The sequence below is a fragment of the Lutra lutra genome, chromosome 17 (assembly GCF_902655055.1).
Source record: "Lutra lutra chromosome 17, mLutLut1.2, whole genome shotgun sequence".
In the NCBI taxonomy this organism is placed as follows: domain Eukaryota; kingdom Metazoa; phylum Chordata; class Mammalia; order Carnivora; family Mustelidae; genus Lutra; species Lutra lutra.
In genome coordinates, this window is record NC_062294.1 from 47,884,587 (window position 1) to 47,901,446 (window position 16,860).

A 16,860-nucleotide genomic window follows, 5' to 3' on the forward strand; every position below is an offset into this window, starting at 1 on the left:
CAGAGGGCGGCGACCGCGGCGCGTAGGGCAGGCGGACTGCATCTCCCGGCGTGCCCCTCGGCGGGCGCTGGGCCGGAGCCGGAGCCCGAGCGGCGCGGCCTGGAAGAGGCCAGAGCCCGGGGGAGGCGGCGGCAGCGGCGGCGGCGGGGGCAGCCCGGGCAGCCCGAGCCCCGCGGCCTGGGCCTGCGCTCGGCGCCATGAGCGGCGGCGCGCCTTCAGGGGGCGGCCCTGGGGGCTCGGGCCGGGCGCGGACCAGCTCGTTCGCGGAGCCAGGCGGCGGAGGCGGCGGCGGCGGTGGCGGCCCCGGGGGCTCGGCCTCCGGCCCGGGCGGCAGCGGCGGTGGGAAGGCGTCAGTCGGAGCAATGGGTGGGGGCGTGGGGGCCTCGAGCTCCGGGGGTGGCCCCAGCGGCAGCGGTGGAGGAGGCAGCGGCGGCCCCGGTGCGGGCACTAGCTTCCCGCCGCCTGGAGTGAAGCTGGGCCGTGAGTATTAGCGGTGTCCGTGGGGGTGGAGATAGGGTTCCTGAAGCCCTTCAGACGTCGATCTGGTTCTTCTATATGCCCAGATAGAAGCTTCAGTTCACTGTGCTTCCCAAAGATGGGATCTGAGCTCTCCCCCGCCCAGAGAAAGGGACTTGAGGGGTTTCCATCAATTGGGAGTTTAGGATTAGAATTAGTAATCCTCAAAAAAACAGGGGTCACAGATTCCTGTTCTTCCAGTACCGAGGTCTTGGATCCTTGAACCTCAAAAACAGGAATCTGATGTTGCCATCCATTAGACAACAGCATCAGGAGTCATCGTCGCTTGCAAATGGGGCTAGAGAGTTATTGTTCCCAAAAAGAATAAGATCACCATCACCCCAAAAGGGGGGGATCCGAATTTGCTCCCCCTTAGAAGATGGGGATTTGGAGTGACTATCACACAGAAACGGATTTGCGCTTCCTCTGTCTCCGAAAGATAGGGTCAAGGCTTCCCAAACCTGGTACCCAGGTAGTCTTTGATTTTAAAGCACAAGACCTGTTACTATCACCCATCTGTAACAGGTAGAACTGTATTCTCCAATGGTAGAAATTAATGGTTGCTGTTTCTTACAAAAAAGGACAAACTGGGAATCAGTGCATCCTGCAGATCAAGTCCATAGTCACTTTTCCAAATGTTTGGCTTGGGGTGCCTTGCCAGTCCAGTCGGTAGAGTATACAGCTCTTGATCTTGGGATCATGAGTTCAAGGCCCATGTTGGGGGTAGAATTTATTAAAAACAAACAAACCAAAAAAACAAAAAACTTGTCATGGTGGGTCTTTTTCCACAAAAATGGAACAGAGTCAAGGAGGATCATAGTTCCCCATAGACTATGGATCTGAGGTTAAACCCGTTTCGTTATTCTGAGGTATGGTGTCATTGGTTCTGGACGAATACCTGTGTAGGATAATCTCCTTCTAAAAGAAGGTGTCATTGGCCCCTCAAAACGAATTTGATTTCAAACGAACTGATGAAAGGTTCCCCAAAGAAAAGGGATCACTCTTCCCTAAGAATGCCATAAAAGTTTGCTGCTGTCTAGAGAATGGAACTAGGAATTGCAACTTTCCTTCCGAGGACTGAGGCCTGGATAGCTCCTTCTTAACAGAGGTCAGGTTCACCATTCCCATCACTTAGGACTTTTCCGTTGGGGACCACCCAAATATATGAAGGGTTCTAGGGCTCTGGACACAGATGAACACCAGTTGAAGAGGTCAGGTTAGCACCTTTTCTAGCCCTGAAATACTTGGGGAAGGGCTAACTGTCCTCAAAAAGTGAGAGTCCTGGCACTAGCACTCCTGCCTGGAGGGGTCCTTTCTGCCACCAAAACCCAGTGGCAGTTACTAGTTCTACCAAGGAGGACTTAGATGTCACTATCCCCAGGCTGTCAGAAGGGCTAGTGCTTTCCTTTAGCAAAAGTACCTCAGGGTTACTGCTCCGGTAAGTGGAAGAGATTGGGTCAGGCTTTCCCCAGTCAGGAGGGGCCCCAGCAGGCAGTAAGCTCAGAGTGGACAGAGTCAACATCTAGGAGTGTGAGGGTGTCCTCAAACCAAAAGGAACCAGTGATTTACTGCTTACTAGAGGTAGAAATTACCGTTTATCAACACTTGAAGAGCAAGAGGTTTAGTTGTCCATGGCCTCCCACCTGAGAAGAGGGAGGATTTAGGGTTCCCTGAAAGGAAGAGGAGAAAGGGCACCTAGAAGCGTCCACCACCCACCTTTGCTCAAAGACAAGGAAGGGATAAGGAGGCCCCCAGTGAGCATCCTGTAGTGATTTCCCCTCCCTCCCACAGCCCTGTGATTGGGCAGTGGCAAGAAAGGGAAGGTCAGTGAATCATGTATCCCCTTTGTTTCCCAGGTGACAGCGGGAAGGTGACCACAGTGGTAGCCACTCTAGGCCAAGGCCCAGAGCGCTCCCAGGAGGTGGCTTACACAGACATCAAAGTGATTGGCAATGGCTCATTTGGGGTCGTGTACCAGGCACGGCTGGCTGAGACCAGGGAACTGGTGGCCATCAAGAAGGTTCTCCAGGACAAGAGGTTCAAGGTAGCTTGGGGCAAATGGGGACAAGGAAGTGTGACCAGGCATGATGGGCGAGAGGGCCCTAGTGAGAGTGCTAAACTTGGGTTTCCACAGGGATCTGAATATGGGCCAGCAGAAGGGCATGAATTGTGTGGAAGATGGGAGTGTGGGTTTAGAGAGAGCCCAGAGCTGATGTTTATTGGGTTCTGGGTTGGTGTGAATTGCTTTGTAGGCAAGTTCTTCTTTAATTCACGTGAAGATTCTTTGAGGGTAGGTATTGGTGTGTTATTAAGACTGAGAGTCGGATAAGAGAATTGACTTGCGGGCAAGACTAAACTCTGGCTTGTCTGATTCTAAAGCCTCCCACCTTATGCATTAAGTTACCCTTCTCCAGAGTGTGGCTGAGAATTTGATTAGTGTTGAGGCCCGGAAGTGAGAGGGATCTGAGGGCAGGTGTTCCAGGGGCAGAACTCAGGGGAACGGAGAACAGCGAAGAGACCAAGACTCTGTCTCGGAGAAGAGGCTGAGGCCAGACCCTTTTGGAAGATGAAAGTCTGGAGCCTGGGACTCAGGATCCAAGTCAGGGTATAAGGATCCAGATGTCTCTAGGGAAAGCAGTGGAGAGGAGTGGAGACTGGGGTGAATTGCGTGGGGCGTACTCATCTTTTGTCACTTGGGTCTTGTGTGGCCACGTCATTTGATTATTCAAGATAAGCTGGAAAACTGAATTTATAGGTGAAGCCATTTGATTTTCAAAGGTCAGCCATAAATTGGAGATTTTTGGATGGTGGGCTGAAAAAAACTCACCTGTAGGTTGGGTTTAGCCCATAGGCCTCCAGCCTGTGTGTGGGGAGAATGGGATGGGGTGAGGAATTAGGGGGTGCCCCTGAGGGGCCCTGGAGCTGGGATGCAAGGAGTCGGTGCCTGGCTCTGTTGGCAGGGGTGGAGGAGCGGGGCTGTGGCGAGGGGTGCCAGAGGTGGGGAGGCAGGGAGAGTCGGCTGTTGTCTGAGGCACTTCCCTTTGCCCCCAAGAACCGAGAGCTGCAGATTATGCGTAAGCTGGACCACTGCAATATCGTGAGGCTGAGATACTTCTTCTACTCCAGTGGGGAGAAGGTGAGACCTTGGCTGTGCGGGGGCGTCCTCCACCCCTGCTCCTGCCTGCCTTTCCTGCGACTGCCAGTCCTTCCCCCGTTATCCCCCACGAGCCTTCCCTCCCCCTTCCCCGCCCGTTCCTCGCAGTGCCTCACACCTCTCCTTTGCTCTCTGCAGAAAGACGAGCTTTATCTAAATCTGGTGCTGGAATACGTGCCCGAGACGGTGTACCGGGTGGCCCGCCATTTCACCAAGGCCAAGTTGACCATCCCTATCATCTACGTCAAGGTGGGCAGGCAGGCAGGCTTTTGGGACCGGGGCTTACAGAGCCAAGGGCCCTGGATCCTCCTGTCTTCTGTAGCTTCCCTCCTCCTCCAAATTGATGATGCTTTCTGGAGCTCTTGAGTTCCCTGCCCTTGTCTCCATAACTGTCATAGACAGAGCTTGCCCAAGGCGGGGCAGGCCCCGCTGGGGCCTGACCACATCAGGGAGGCAGGCTGACTGGGGTCTGGCGAGACTGCAGGGTACCTGGTTGGGTCCCCGCTGGGAGCCCAGGGGCACCAGTGGTGTTGGTGGAGTTAGCGCAGAGCCTGACAGTGCCAAGGGAGAGACACTGAGGTCAAGTCCTGGCCTTTGGACCCTTGGCAGAGGGGGTGTGAGAAGGAGGCAGGGCTGGAGGAAAGCCTGCGTCTTCATCATTGTGCAGGCTCATTTCCCAGGGCCTGGTGCTGGGTCCTGGGTGTTACAATCAATCCCTCAGCAGGTGTTTGAATGAATGGATGAGTGAATCAGTGAGGGCTGATGTGGAGAGCAGCGGCTGCAGCAGCCTTCTGCACAGGGAGGAGGCGGGTGGGTTCAAGTTTGATGAAGGTTGTTCCTCCTGCCGGCTTTAAGAACCCTGACCCCATATGGGCCACAGAGCCCTACTGGTTGTGCTGTTGGGAGACCGTGCCTCCCGGGAGGGGAGCCCTCTGGTTTGGTGAGTCTGTGCTGTAGCTGCCTGTGTGCTGGATCCAGCAGTGAGCAATTCTAGAAGGCCAGTTGACAGAGACCCAGGCTTTGCTCTGGAAGAGCTCTCAGTTTAGCCCGAGTGGACAGCTGTTGTCACAAAGAACTGTAAATGACTAGCAACTACCATAAAGAAGGAGCACAGGGAATTCTGGAAACAGGCCCCCAGGCCTGCCTGCTTTGGGGGTAAGAAGGATCAAGGAAGGCTTCTGGGAGCCTGTGAGGGGCAGGGTGAAGAGCCGGCATCTCTAGCCAAGGGCAGCGGGAACAGGAGGAGGGGGGCCCAGGAAGCTGGCCTGTGCAGTTACTCCATGCCAGGCACTGGTCTAGGCCCTGGGAGACGAGGCGGTGATGAACACCCCAAGATCCCTGCTCTCTTGGCACTTACGTTCTAATCAGTGGGAGGCAGAGTGGCAGGAAAATCCAGCTGGAGAGAGGCTAGCCTGTGGGTGGTTTGACTGGCAGGCGGAGGAAGCTGAGCCCTTCCTATAGCCAGTGGTTTTGGAGCTGAGCGACTGGCTCCCACAAGGCCTTCCCGACCTCTGTGACTCTTTGTCAGGCTTCTGAGGTGTGCGGCTGAGGCGGTATTCTCAAAGTGGCAGCGGCAGCAGCCTGGGAGGGCCTGTCGCAAATGCCCCACCCTGAGCTTTCAGAATCAGACACTCTGGGAGTGGGACTCAGGGGTCCCTATTTAAACAAGTCCTCCAAGTGATTCATACTAAAGCTTGAAGACCCGGGGTAGCATGTGTGGGGCGGGATGTGTGTTTGTGTGTGTGTGGCCCAGCTGCAGCTGCCCTGTCCCCTCCCCCCACCAGGTGTACATGTACCAGCTCTTCCGGAGCTTGGCCTACATCCACTCCCAGGGGGTGTGTCACCGTGACATCAAGCCCCAGAACCTGCTGGTGGACCCCGACACTGCTGTCCTCAAGCTCTGCGATTTTGGCAGGTGGGCCTGACCTGGGGTGCTCTGAGTGGCCGAAGGGGCGATGGGATGCCAACCCTCACCTTCTGTTTACTCCTGGTCCTCTCTTCCCACAGTGCAAAGCAGTTGGTGCGGGGGGAGCCCAACGTCTCCTACATCTGCTCTCGCTACTACCGGGCCCCGGAGCTGATCTTCGGAGCCACTGATTACACCTCTTCCATTGGTCAGCTTTGCGGGGTTGGGGGAGCAGGGAGCGGCTTGCCTTCTTTCTGTGGGCTGTGTGCTGCCCTCTGTGATACAAACTTAACCTGTGTTCTTTTATCCAGTCCTCACAAACTTTGGAGGGCAGTGTTGGCGTCTGCTCGTTGCACAGATGAGCAGTCTGAGGCTGAGAGTAGGGAGGCCACCTGCCTGCATTCGAACTGCTGGGGTTGGGCACGGCTGGGCAGGGCTGGGCTTTGAAAGCTGACCTGACTCCAGAGTCCACTCCGGCTCTGGAACCTCTCAGTCAGCCTTCCCTTCTTGGCCTGGGCGGGGAGGGGCTGGTGGGGGAGGAGCTGCCTGTGACCTTGGAGGCCAGGCTTATCAACTGGAGGGTGTGACTTGCCCACCGGGGGCCTCTGGGACCTTCCCCATTGGTGGGGATGACAGTGCTACCTTTCCAGGCTCAAGGAGGGGGTGAAAGGGTTGGGAGAGAACATCCCTCAGCAATGTGAAGAAACTGTGTGGTCCTTAGGGGTGAACTTGTGCCTTGGGGGCCAAGGTACATACCAGGGAGCGGGGCAAGACTGCCTGCCTGTAGCTGTTCCCTCGGGCAGGATAGAGCCTAGGCCTAGGACTTGAGCTTCTCGAGGCCCCAAGAACACAGAAGCCTGTTCTAGGTACGTTGGGCTGCCCAGAGGCTAGAGGCAGAGCAGGGGCTAACTGGGGTTCCTGTGGGGAGAGAGGCAATGAAGGCGGCAAGCGCAGGTCGCAGAGTGTGGCGTGGCCAAGTGGACCTGGAGGTTCAGCAGCAAGCTCCCATGTCCCTAAACTGTGTAGGACCTTGAGCAGGGCGCTTCATCTTGGGGCCGAGAAAATGGGGCTCCCTCCTGGCACCCTCAGGATGACTGTGGGGGAGAGAAGCCTTTGTGAGGAGATGGGTGGGCAGCCCTGACCCTCTCTGCATTCCCCTCCAGATGTGTGGTCAGCTGGCTGCGTTCTGGCCGAGCTCCTCCTGGGCCAGCCAATTTTCCCTGGGGACAGTGGGGTAGACCAGCTGGTGGAGATCATCAAGGTGAGAGTGCAGTGGGGTGGGGAGGGATTGGGGTTGAGGGATAGGGGCTTTGGCTCAGAGTCCTCCCTCCCTCTCCAGGTGCTGGGAACACCAACCCGGGAACAGATCCGAGAGATGAACCCCAACTACACGGAGTTCAAGTTTCCCCAGATTAAAGCTCATCCCTGGACAAAGGTGGGGCAGGGCTGGGGGCTCAGGCAGCATGGCCGAGGTCCCCTTTGGAGGCCAGCTGGTCTGGGGACCTGGCTATAGAGTCAGGGCTTGGGAGTGGGTCCGTAACTCATCAGATTTCAAAGTTCACGGCATCTTCCATCCTCCGGAAGTTGAGGGTCCACGGTGAGTTTGAGAGTGCCATTTCTCTGTTGGTGAAACAGGCTCTCTGCAGGGCCTGTCCAATGACGGGATCCATGTGAGCTGCTCACCCGAAGGAATGTGGCTTTCCCTCAGTAGCTGTGCCTTGTTTGGAAAGTGGGGGTGCAGGAGTCCACAGGGCCTGGGTGGCTCACCCTCCTGACCACCGTCCCCTCCCCTTAAGGTGTTCAAATCTCGAACGCCGCCGGAGGCCATTGCACTCTGCTCTAGCCTGCTGGAGTACACACCGTCCTCAAGGCTCTCCCCTCTGGAAGCCTGCGCCCACAGCTTCTTTGATGAACTGCGATGTCACGGAACCCAGCTCCCCAACAACCGCCCGCTTCCCCCCCTCTTCAACTTTAGTCCTGGAGGTGAGGGCACAGCTTGGGATGCGGGGAGCCAGAAGGGCAGGCAAAAGTTGTGGAAGAGGGCTTGGTGTTAAAGATAGGAGTGGGATGCTGGGGTTGGGGGGGGGCTTGGGAGATGCCCCCAATACAGGAGACCTGAAGTGGCTTCAACTGTGCTGGGCCCCTTCCAGTTGGTCACTGAAAGTGTTCAGTGGTTACACATGCCAGTTGTCCTTGCCAAGAGCTGGGTCCCTACCTGGGGTGGCCCTTTTCAACCTCGACCTGGTCTCCCAACACCCTGCGACCTGACTGGGCATGTCCATTCCTGTTTCTAGAACTCTCCATCCAACCATCTCTCAACGCCATTCTCATCCCTCCTCACTTGAGGTCCCCAGCGGGCACTGCCACCCTCACTCCATCCTCACAAGGTAAGTCGGAGGCCCTCTGTTGCAGATGAAGGCCATCCTCAGCCTGGGAGGCTGGCGTGTTGCCACAGCCCCCGAGTTCCCTGCATGGGTATGGGAATTGTTGACGTTTGAGAGCACATGTGCAGACAGCCACCTTTATGGGGCCGGATTGCCTGTATTTGTGTTGAAGTGCTAACTGGAAAACCAAAGATGTATGCTTGGCTTGCACAAACAAGAAGTTAAATTTGTTGCCCACACTTAAAAATTGAGGCCATTGCATGTACAAACTTAGATTTCCTGTGTCTCTTGGGAAAGAAAATCCAACTGGGCAGCAGTGGGCCTGTCTTTCCTCAGGGCAGTGCTGTGAGTTGGGGCCAAGTTCTAAGTGCCCTCTTTTCCGTGAGGCCCAGCTCTCTGGTGAGTCATTCAGTGACCAGCCTGGCCCTTGGGCATTTGAATATGTGGAGCTGGACCTAAAGCAGCAGTGTCCGTTTCTGATGTAGCTTCTCCCACCAGGGTCCTGCTCTTGGGTGGGAGGTTTGAGAGGCCAAGGGTAACTGTCTTTTTCCTCCCCCTCAGCTTTAAGTGAGGCTCAGACCGGCTCGGACTGGCAGACACCCGACGCCACAGCTCCTCTCACTAACTCTTCCTGAGGGCCCCACCAACTACCCTTCCATCGGGGAGCCCCCAGTGGGGCTGGGAAGGGGGGCCATAGCCCATCAAGCTCCTGACCTGGCTGGGCCCATAGACTAGAGGGCAGAGGTAAATGAGTCCCTGTCCCTGCCTCCAGTCCCTCCCTCACCAGCCTCACCCTGTGGTGGGCTTTTTAAGAGGATTTTAACTGGTTGTGGGGAGGGAAGAGAAGGAAGGACTGGGGGTTGGAGGCATGAGGACCTCCTACCCCCTTGGCCCCTCCCCTCCTCCCAGGCCTACACTCCTCCAATCCCTCCTCCCCTCCTGTGTCCCTTGTAAATAGAACCAGACCAGCCCGTCTATTCCTCTTCCCTTCCCTGGTCCCCCCGGGTGTAAATAGATTGTTATAATTTTTTTCTTAAAGAAAACGTCGATTCACACCGTCCAACCTGGCCCGTCCCCCTTCTACAGCTGTGTTCCCCTTCCTGTCCTCTGCCCCTAAGGTCTCCTCCCTCCTCTCCCCACCCTGGAGGGCTGAGGGGGTGGGGGTTGGGGAGCTCCTGATGTCTTAGTTTCCACAGTAAGGTTTGCCTGTGTACAGACCTCCGTTCAATAAATTATTGGCATGAAAACCTGCTTCCTGTCTGGCTACCTTGTTTCCACAGAGGTGAGGGAGGTGCCTGAGGAGCTGTGCTGGGACAGGACCTCTCAGGCAGGGGAACTGTGGAGACTGAAGTCAGGCTGGGCTGCCGGAGGCCTGAGTCCCGAGTCCCAGCCTGGGCTCACGAGCCCTGCCTCCCCTGGCCTCAGCTCTCCTTCACACGTGTGGGGATGACCAGTCTGGCTCACCTACTGCAGAGCCCTTGGGGAAGCCAGCCTCATGGACCCTGCCATCATCCTCTTCTGCCTCAGGAGGCAGGCACTGTCCTCCCCAGGTGATAGCTGAGAGAACTGGGGATCCAGGGTCAAGGCCACAGGGTAGAGGTGGGGAGAGTTCAGATTTGATAGATGGCTCTGTGTCCCATAGCCCGGACTATCTGCTGCTTTGCAGGACACCGGATGCGTGGCCACTCAGGCCAAAACAGCCTGGATGTAGACTCTTAGTAGGCACGGACAGGGGCAGAGGTACGGTCCCTAAACGCTAACAGCTCTCCTAGCTTTCAAACAGGGCACACACCTGGCTCCCATCTGGGGATGCTGGAAGTGACAAGCCTGGGAAGGTTGGTGCAGAGAACCTGGCTGCTTCCACTTGCTTCAAAAGCATGATGGGCCAGACGGGGCTACGGGCAGAAGGCAATGGCAGCTCCTCCAAGTGGTGCCAATGGGGTATGTGAGGGCAGGAGGCCCCACAAGTGAAGGGGGGTCCTAGGGAGGAGCAACTGGTATGTCCTCCACTGGACTTGGATTGCGAACAAGAAGGAGTTTGTTGCTTTAAGTAAACTGTGTCCTTTGGGGGGTGGGGTGGCTTGAACTCGAGACTCTGAGATCAAGAGTTGCATGCTCTACTGACTGAGCCAGCCAGGGCCCCAGAAAGAGAAATTTGAACATGTCCCAAGAGGTCAGGGACTGTTGCTGTGGCATCTGGACTCCAGTCTGCTTAGGCCAGCCACAGGGGCATCTGTATATTGCCCAGAACAATCCCTGCTCAACACCCTCTGGGTATCACCTTGTCTGTAAGATGAATATGTAGAGCAAGCAGGCCAGAGGGGAGCAGGGCTGGTCCCCCACCTCCCTGCTGCTCATATCTGTTCAGCCGCAAGGTCACTGAGGGGGTCCCGTCCTTTCCCTTTTAGACCAACTTCCACCTCCCCCTTGCTTCACCCTCATGCCGGGGAGCCAGAAGCCCCACTTTTGACCCCCCAACCCTACTGGGGCATGCCTTCCTGGCTTTCCCAGGTCTGGGCCTGCCTCCCTCCCAACCTTCAGCCACAGCCCCCCACTGCCTGAACAACTCAGTCTGCAGAGGCTGACGGGAACCTGCCAAAGGGACCTGCTTTAACTCCTCTATTTCCATTTAAAGAAAGGACTGCCACCTTAGGGAACTTTTGAAAAGGCTGGGGATCCCTTCCTGTTCCTAAGACCTTTGATCTTTCGAGGCCCCAACAAACCACCTGCTCTGTGACTCCAGCTCACTTTTCCTCCAGGTGTAGCAAATCCTCCTCTGAGTACTGCCCTGCACCCCCCACCCCCCCAAACCCCCCGACCTGTCTCAGGTCAAACTCCCTCGATGGTACTGGTTACAGAGATGGGCTGAATAGTCCCCCTGGATTCAAATCTCCGAGATATTGCTGCCTCATGTGAGACCTTGGGCGAGTCTCTGCCGGTTTTCTTGTATAACAGGGCTAGTGCGGAGATCACCTCACGGGCCCTCAGGGTCATAATCCTCGTACAGGGTTAGCTGCAGTGCCTGCCACGGCTAGGCAGTCACGTTTGCTGTCACTGTAGCTGTGAATAACTGGACAGTCTCCAAGTATACCAAGAACTCACCCTCTTTGCAGTGCTGTCTGCCTGCTACATTCTCTTCCTCTTTTGTTAGCAGATTCCTAATTTTTCCTCAAGGACTACCTCCTCTTGGCAGGGGGGCGGGGGGGGGGTTCTTCCCTGCTCTGGGATCCCGCCTTCCCTGCACATTCCCTTCACAGCCCTGAGGATCCCGGAGCTGAGATCTGCCTGCTCCCCAGGGGCAGGGAAGAGACCTGACTCCTCTCCCGCCCCAGCCTTGCCCAGCACGTGTGAGGGAGGCCTGAGGACTCCCAGGCTGAATGAATCAATGAGACACACTCAAGAGAGCAAGGCCGTCTGTACTTGGGTGTTCCTCCTACCCCACTGTGCACCACCTGGGGTAGAGCCTGGCTCCAAGTCATTGCTGGGGCTCTGGCATCACCTGGCCTGTAGCAGAGTACCTGGGTGCGTAGAGATTTCCTGCCACACTGTCAAAAGTGAGCTTAAGGAAGCCCAAAGAAGCCAAGTACCTTTCTCCACCAGGCAGAGCCAAGACCAGGGAGCCCAGGGTCCAGGGGAGGCGAGGGGAGGGCTTGGGGACAAGTGAGAGCCTGAAGAGGTATATGACAGTGCCCAACACCGAAGTGGCACGTACTTGGGGCTCAGGAAAGTTAACCTGACATTGCTGGGCACCAGCAATGGGTGAGGGAGGCAGAGCACAGAGCCCTGGTGAGCCCCGTGATGGGTTGCAGGTGGGGTGCCCTGAGCCGGATCACATCAGGCCTCAGAACTTCAGTTTCCCCATAGGCAGAGAAAAGTGGTAAGACACACCTGGGCAGGGCTCTTATGAGGAGTCAGTGGCTAAGAGGCCAGGGTGGATGCTGGCACCCTTGTAGGGTGGGGGTGTCCCCGTGCTCCCCAGAGAGGCCCACAAATGCCACGGCAACCCAGCTTTTCCCCTGTGGCTCCTCAGCTGCGGCCCACAAAGGCCGTGTCCAGCTGCAAGAGCCCGCTGGCCTCCCCGGCCCCCAGTGCGGCCTGGCACAGCTGCAGTGTGTCCTCAAGCGCCAGCGGCTGGGATGTCTCGATGATGGCAATGGTCTCCCCGAGCTCGGTGCACATGATAGTCTGCTGAGGCTCAGGGGGTGGGGGCGGGGTGGGCGGCGGGGCGGGCGGTGGCGGCAGAGGGGGGCTAGGCCGGGCGCGGGCATGGACCCGCTGGTGCAGCCGCAGGCCAGCCAGGGCATGGAACCAGCGGCCGCAGGTGCCGCAGTAGTAGGGGCTCTTGTTGTATAGGCCGGTGATGGGCAGGCGGGGTGCGCGGGCGAAGGCCACAGGCCGCAGGTGTAGCCGCCGGTGCTGCTGCAGGTTGGAGCTCTGCGTGAAGCGCTTGCCGCAGTCCAGGCACTGGTAGGGCCGCACACCCGTGTGGGTCAGCTGGTGGCGGCTTAGGTTGGCCAGGGAGGCGAAGGTCTTGCCGCATGAATGGCACTGGAAGGGCCTCTCGCCCGTGTGTGTCCGCAGGTGGTTGCGCACGTGGACCAGCTTCTTGAAGCCCTTGCCACAGACACCGCAGCGGTGCCGCCGCTCAGGTGGCCCATGCACAGCGCGCCGGTGCCGGGAGAGCCGGGAGGCCGAGGCGAAGGACTTGGAGCACTGTGGGCAGGGCAGCTGGGCGGGCGGCGCGGGTGGCGGGGGCGGCGGTGCAGGCTCGGCGGGTGCTGGGGAGGCTGCTGCCGTGGCTGCCGCCGATGGGGGTGCCCCGCTCTTGCCTGAATGCGTGCGCCGGTGGTAGAGGAACTTGGTCATGTTGCTGAACGTCTTGCCACAGCGGCAGCGATGCAAGGGGTTGGCGGTGTGGGCCCGCCGGTGTGCCACCAGCGTGAGCTCCGTGCCGAAGCCGCGGCCGCAGTCCACACAGAGGTAGCGTGCTTCGCCGCGGTGCAGCCGCAGGTGCTGCTCCAGGGAGGCGGCTTTCTTGAAGACCTTGGAGCAGGTGGTACACTCGTGCGTACCCCCGACGTGGGCCCGCCCATGAGCCAGCAGCCGGTTGGCCGAGCTGAAGCTGCGCTGGCACTGGCCGCAGTGGAAGGGCTGGGCCCCTGGTGCTGGGCTGCGGGAGGCCCGCCGATGTCGCCGGCGCACCTCAGCGGAGGCCCAGCGTTGGGGACAATCCCCACAGCCCTGGGCCTGGCCAGCTGGGGACCTGTCACCTCCCACAGCATCATCACTGACCTCTGCCACCACCTCCTCTTCCTCCTCAGTGTCTTCCTCATCGTCTTCCTCGTCATCTTCCTCCTCCTCTAGCCCATTACGCTCTTCCTTCTCTAGGGAGTCAAAGTGGGTGCCCTGATGCTCCAAGAACTCCTCGGGAGTGGCACAGAGTGTAGAGCACTCGGGACACTCGTAGGGCTCCATCTTAACTTCGGGTGGAGCTGGGGGTGGAGGGGGTGGTGTTGGCGGGGACAGCAGGGGCGGCACTGGCGGCTCGCCAGCTGCAGCAGAAAGGTGCTGGGCCTTGCGATGGGCCACCCACAGCTCAGGTGAGGGGAAGAGCTCCTGGCAGTCCCCACACTGGTACTGGATCTGGCTTGCAGACTCCCGGAGGTGGGCGTCCTGGTGGGCCAGGAGCTCGCCGGGGGACAGGATGAGCTGGCTGCATTCCCCACACTGGAAAGGCCCATCCTCGGTCCCTGCCATGAGCTCTGGATCCAGGCCAGGATCCTGGGTGGCCAAGGCCTCGTCTTCAGCGATGGTGGGCATGTGCTGCTCCTGGTGTGAGAGGACTTCCTCTAGCGTGTTGTAGAGGCTGCCACACTCAGAGCACATAAACTGGTGATGTTGGAAGAAAAGGGATGAGGCCAGGGCCTCCCCTGGTGTCATCTCGGTCACCTCTGCTGATATCCCCGACATCTCCGTCATCTCCCTGAACATTGGTGTTGACATCTCCACTGCCCCTGGAGACATCTGTGCGGGTAGCTCAGCAACCTCAGCCACCTCGGCCACCACCTCCGCCATGCTGGGGAGGACAGTGCCTGGAGAAAGATGGCAGAGCTGGTGAGATGTCAGCAACCGAGGAGGATGGGGGCGCAGCTCGGGAGCTTCTCGGCTCGTCCCCTCACTCACCAGCCTTTATCACTCAGCAAGCCTGGATCCAGTGCTGGTGCCTTAGTTTTCAATGAACACGAGACTCAGAAGTGCACACGAGCCCCATGGTGCCAGACACCTGGAAGACAGCGAAAGGTCCCCTTCAGTCAGGCCTCTGATGTTATTGTCTCTCCTTTCCCAGAGGGCCACTTGCATCCTTTCTAAGAACACATGTCTCATTATCCCTCTTGACCTTTACCTGGTTGGTTTCCTCATTGGTCACCCCCTTTCCTACTACTGTAAGGACACACAGAGATACAGCAAAGAGTTCAAGAGCACAGGCTTCTGGACCAGATTGCCCTTGGCTTGAATCTGAGTTCCAGCTCTTACTTCCTCTCTCTGATGCTATTTTGTCACCAAGGATGACCAGGAAGGCCCTGGTACCTGAGAAAGGTCAGACAGAACCATGACTCATAGTTCTCCAGAAATGTTCCTGAACCTGAAGTCTTCCCTGTTGCTATTCCTTCTGCCAAGAAAATTCTCTCCTTTTCTGATCTAGCAAAACCCTACCCAGCATTTCCTTTGTAAAGCCTTTTCTGACAACATCTCTACATCCTCAGAGGGATGTCCACTCCTGCCTCCTTGGAGTTCCTATAGTAATCTGTGCCACCTCTATCAAAGCCAATGTCTCCCACCTGGGATACAGTCTGTGCTCCTCTCCAGACTGAGCATGTAGGCACAGCAGGGCTGATTCACTGTAGGGGCTGATGTCACCAAAAAAAACCATGGAGCTGGGATGGGCATTTTTAACTTCTGAACTTCGCTCTACATGCCCCCATCTCCCTTTCTACGTGTGTGGGGTCAACACAACCCTGGCCTCTGAGAAGGGGCTCAGAGGCACTTCAGCAAATGGCAGCACCCCTCACAGCTGAGTTTCTGAATCCAACCGCCACTGTCTCCATCTCTTGTTTAACTCATCTGTTAGTGCCAGAGGGCAGGCAAAGTTCCTCATATAAAACTCCCAGAGAGTAGGGAAGTTAGTTTCTTCATAACTGATGTATTTCCAGCACCAGGAACAATGATTAGCCCACAACAGGTACTCAGTAGATATTCTGTGAATGAATGATACTCGCTCCAGGAAGTCAGGCCACAAGGTCTAACTCTCCCTGTGCCCATTCCACTTCTCGCAACAGACCAATGTTCCCAATGGACCGTGTACTCCCACAGTAACACAGCCCAGCACATGACCCTGTTTTTTAGCAGATGCCCAGGAAGATGCTCCTCGAATAAATGATTCACTAAAAGCCCAGGAGTTACTTTTTCTTAACTACCTATTCCAACTCCCTCACCAATATTTGAGTTGCCGGGGTCCTGCACACAACAGCCACCCAATAAAGGATCTTCCTGGAAGGAGTCAGCCCGGAGCCCTAGAGTTCAGTTTTTCCTTGTTTACAGCCACACTCCAAACAGAACTCCCATGGGGTGAGGCCCAAGGCCTGGTGTAAAGCTTACGCAAAGTAGGCACCCAGTAAATGTCCCTCTGGAAGGAGGCCCGAGCAATCTAAAATTTGGACTTTTAGTCTACATTCCTCCGTTCTCAATTGCAGGGCGGTGTAGTATTGGTGGGGAGGAGATAGGAGCTTTTTACACAGTAGATCAGTAAGTCCTTCCAGGAAAGAACCCACCAGGAGCCTGGAAGTTCAACTTTTCCGCTACACGTCCCTGTTCATCGACCAGACTTATCAGCTCCGCTGCAGGAGAGCACCCTGCAAGGGGTGGGGGCGTTGGGTTCCAGGGTAGGGTCCTGCACGCCGCACGAGCGGACTCAATGCTCTAGGACACATAGGAAGGAGCGCTCTCCTTCCACTCCACGCCGCTCCCGCCCTAGCGCAGGCCCCAAGGCTCTTCGTCCCCCCCGGTGTCCCCTTCGTTCTCCCTCCGCCCTCTCCGCACGCCCAGCGCTCCCGTCCCCCGCCCGCCCCGCGGCGCCCTCACCCGTCTCTCCAGCCTCCTGCATCCTCCGCCGCTCTTGACACAGACCCTCTCTGCTCCAGGCGTGCGGGACCCCTCACTATCCACGCCTCCCATTGGGCGGTGCCCTTACCCGTGGCAGCCAATTAGAGGCGGCAGCGAAGGGCACGCGCCCTTGCGCCTGCGTATTGACGTTCAGGCGGGGCTCGGCGGGTTTCTCCACGCACACAACTGTGCCCTGTGGGCGGAGTTGGGGGGGGGGGCGGGCGGCTCAGAAGAGCGCCTGCGCAGTTCTCTTGGGCTAGTCTGCCAAAAATCAGAGTTTAAGTGGTGAGAAGTGGGCATCATTGGAAAGAGAGGGACTATGGAGTGAACTGGATCTCGGGAGACCTTGATAGAGGTGTTATTTCGTAGCTGAAGAGGCTGAGCATCCCTGAGAGCATAGATTTGACGCCAGACACACTTGGGGTAACTCTCTCAGGGCCTCACTTTTACTTCTGTGTAAAATGGGCTTGAATCACATCCACCTCAAAGGCTGTTGAGGGGATTAAATGAAATCAAACACGTGAAAGCGCTCAGCGCAGGGCCCGATACACCGTGGACGCTCACTATAACCCATCTAACATGGACGGAGTCCTTCCCAGTTTGTAAAACCGCTTTCCCTTCCCTCCCACTCGTCAGTTAATTTAACGATATTCACTTAACCGTCCCCTACTGTGTGTCTGGCCCAGGACTAGGCCTCAATAGGTGACAATTGCCATTAGGGAGAGGGACTCTTCTAAGGT

The 16,860-nt window shown here is 57.2% G+C and overlaps 2 protein-coding genes across 3 annotated transcripts; one reads left to right on the forward strand and one right to left on the reverse strand.

The window, feature by feature from the left end:
- The first annotated feature begins 62 nt into the window (after nt 1-62).
- Nucleotides 63-9,211, forward strand: GSK3A (glycogen synthase kinase 3 alpha). Its single transcript, XM_047710315.1, has 11 exons — nt 63-480; nt 2,373-2,560; nt 3,569-3,652; nt 3,809-3,919; nt 5,455-5,585; nt 5,678-5,784; nt 6,740-6,837; nt 6,916-7,011; nt 7,373-7,559; nt 7,871-7,963; nt 8,522-9,211. The coding sequence occupies exons 1-11, from the start codon at nt 198-200 to the stop codon at nt 8,593-8,595; spliced, it is 1,452 nt and encodes a 483-aa protein (XP_047566271.1). The 5' UTR covers nt 63-197; the 3' UTR covers nt 8,596-9,211.
- A 2,149-nt stretch (nt 9,212-11,360) lies between these two features.
- ZNF526 (zinc finger protein 526) lies at nt 11,361-16,190 on the reverse strand. 2 transcript variants are annotated; one of them, XM_047710311.1, is made up of 3 exons: nt 16,100-16,190; nt 14,144-14,243; nt 11,361-14,052 (listed from the first exon to the last, which is right to left on the reverse strand). In XM_047710311.1, exon 3 carries the CDS (start codon nt 14,033-14,035, stop codon nt 11,987-11,989), a length of 2,049 nt encoding a protein of 682 aa, XP_047566267.1. In that variant the 5' UTR covers nt 14,036-14,052; nt 14,144-14,243; nt 16,100-16,190; the 3' UTR covers nt 11,361-11,986. The 2 variants fall into 2 exon arrangements, with proteins under 2 accessions (XP_047566267.1, XP_047566268.1); XM_047710312.1 differs by having other exon boundaries at nt 16,145-16,163.
- Between the last annotated feature and the right edge of the window lie 670 nt (nt 16,191-16,860).

Excerpts from the sequence above, each read along its gene's own strand:
- ZNF526 (XM_047710311.1), bottom strand. The coding sequence starts at position 14,035 with ATGGCGGAGGTGGTGGCCGAGGTGGCTGAGGTTGCTGAGCTACCCGCA.
- GSK3A (XM_047710315.1), top strand. The coding sequence starts at position 198 with ATGAGCGGCGGCGCGCCTTCAGGGGGCGGCCCTGGGGGCTCGGGCCGG. Across the intron at positions 3,653-3,808 it reads TCTACTCCAGTGGGGAGAAG|AAAGACGAGCTTTATCTAAA; the intron begins GTGAGACCTTGG and ends TGCTCTCTGCAG. Across the intron at positions 7,012-7,372 it reads AAGCTCATCCCTGGACAAAG|GTGTTCAAATCTCGAACGCC; the intron begins GTGGGGCAGGGC and ends CCTCCCCTTAAG.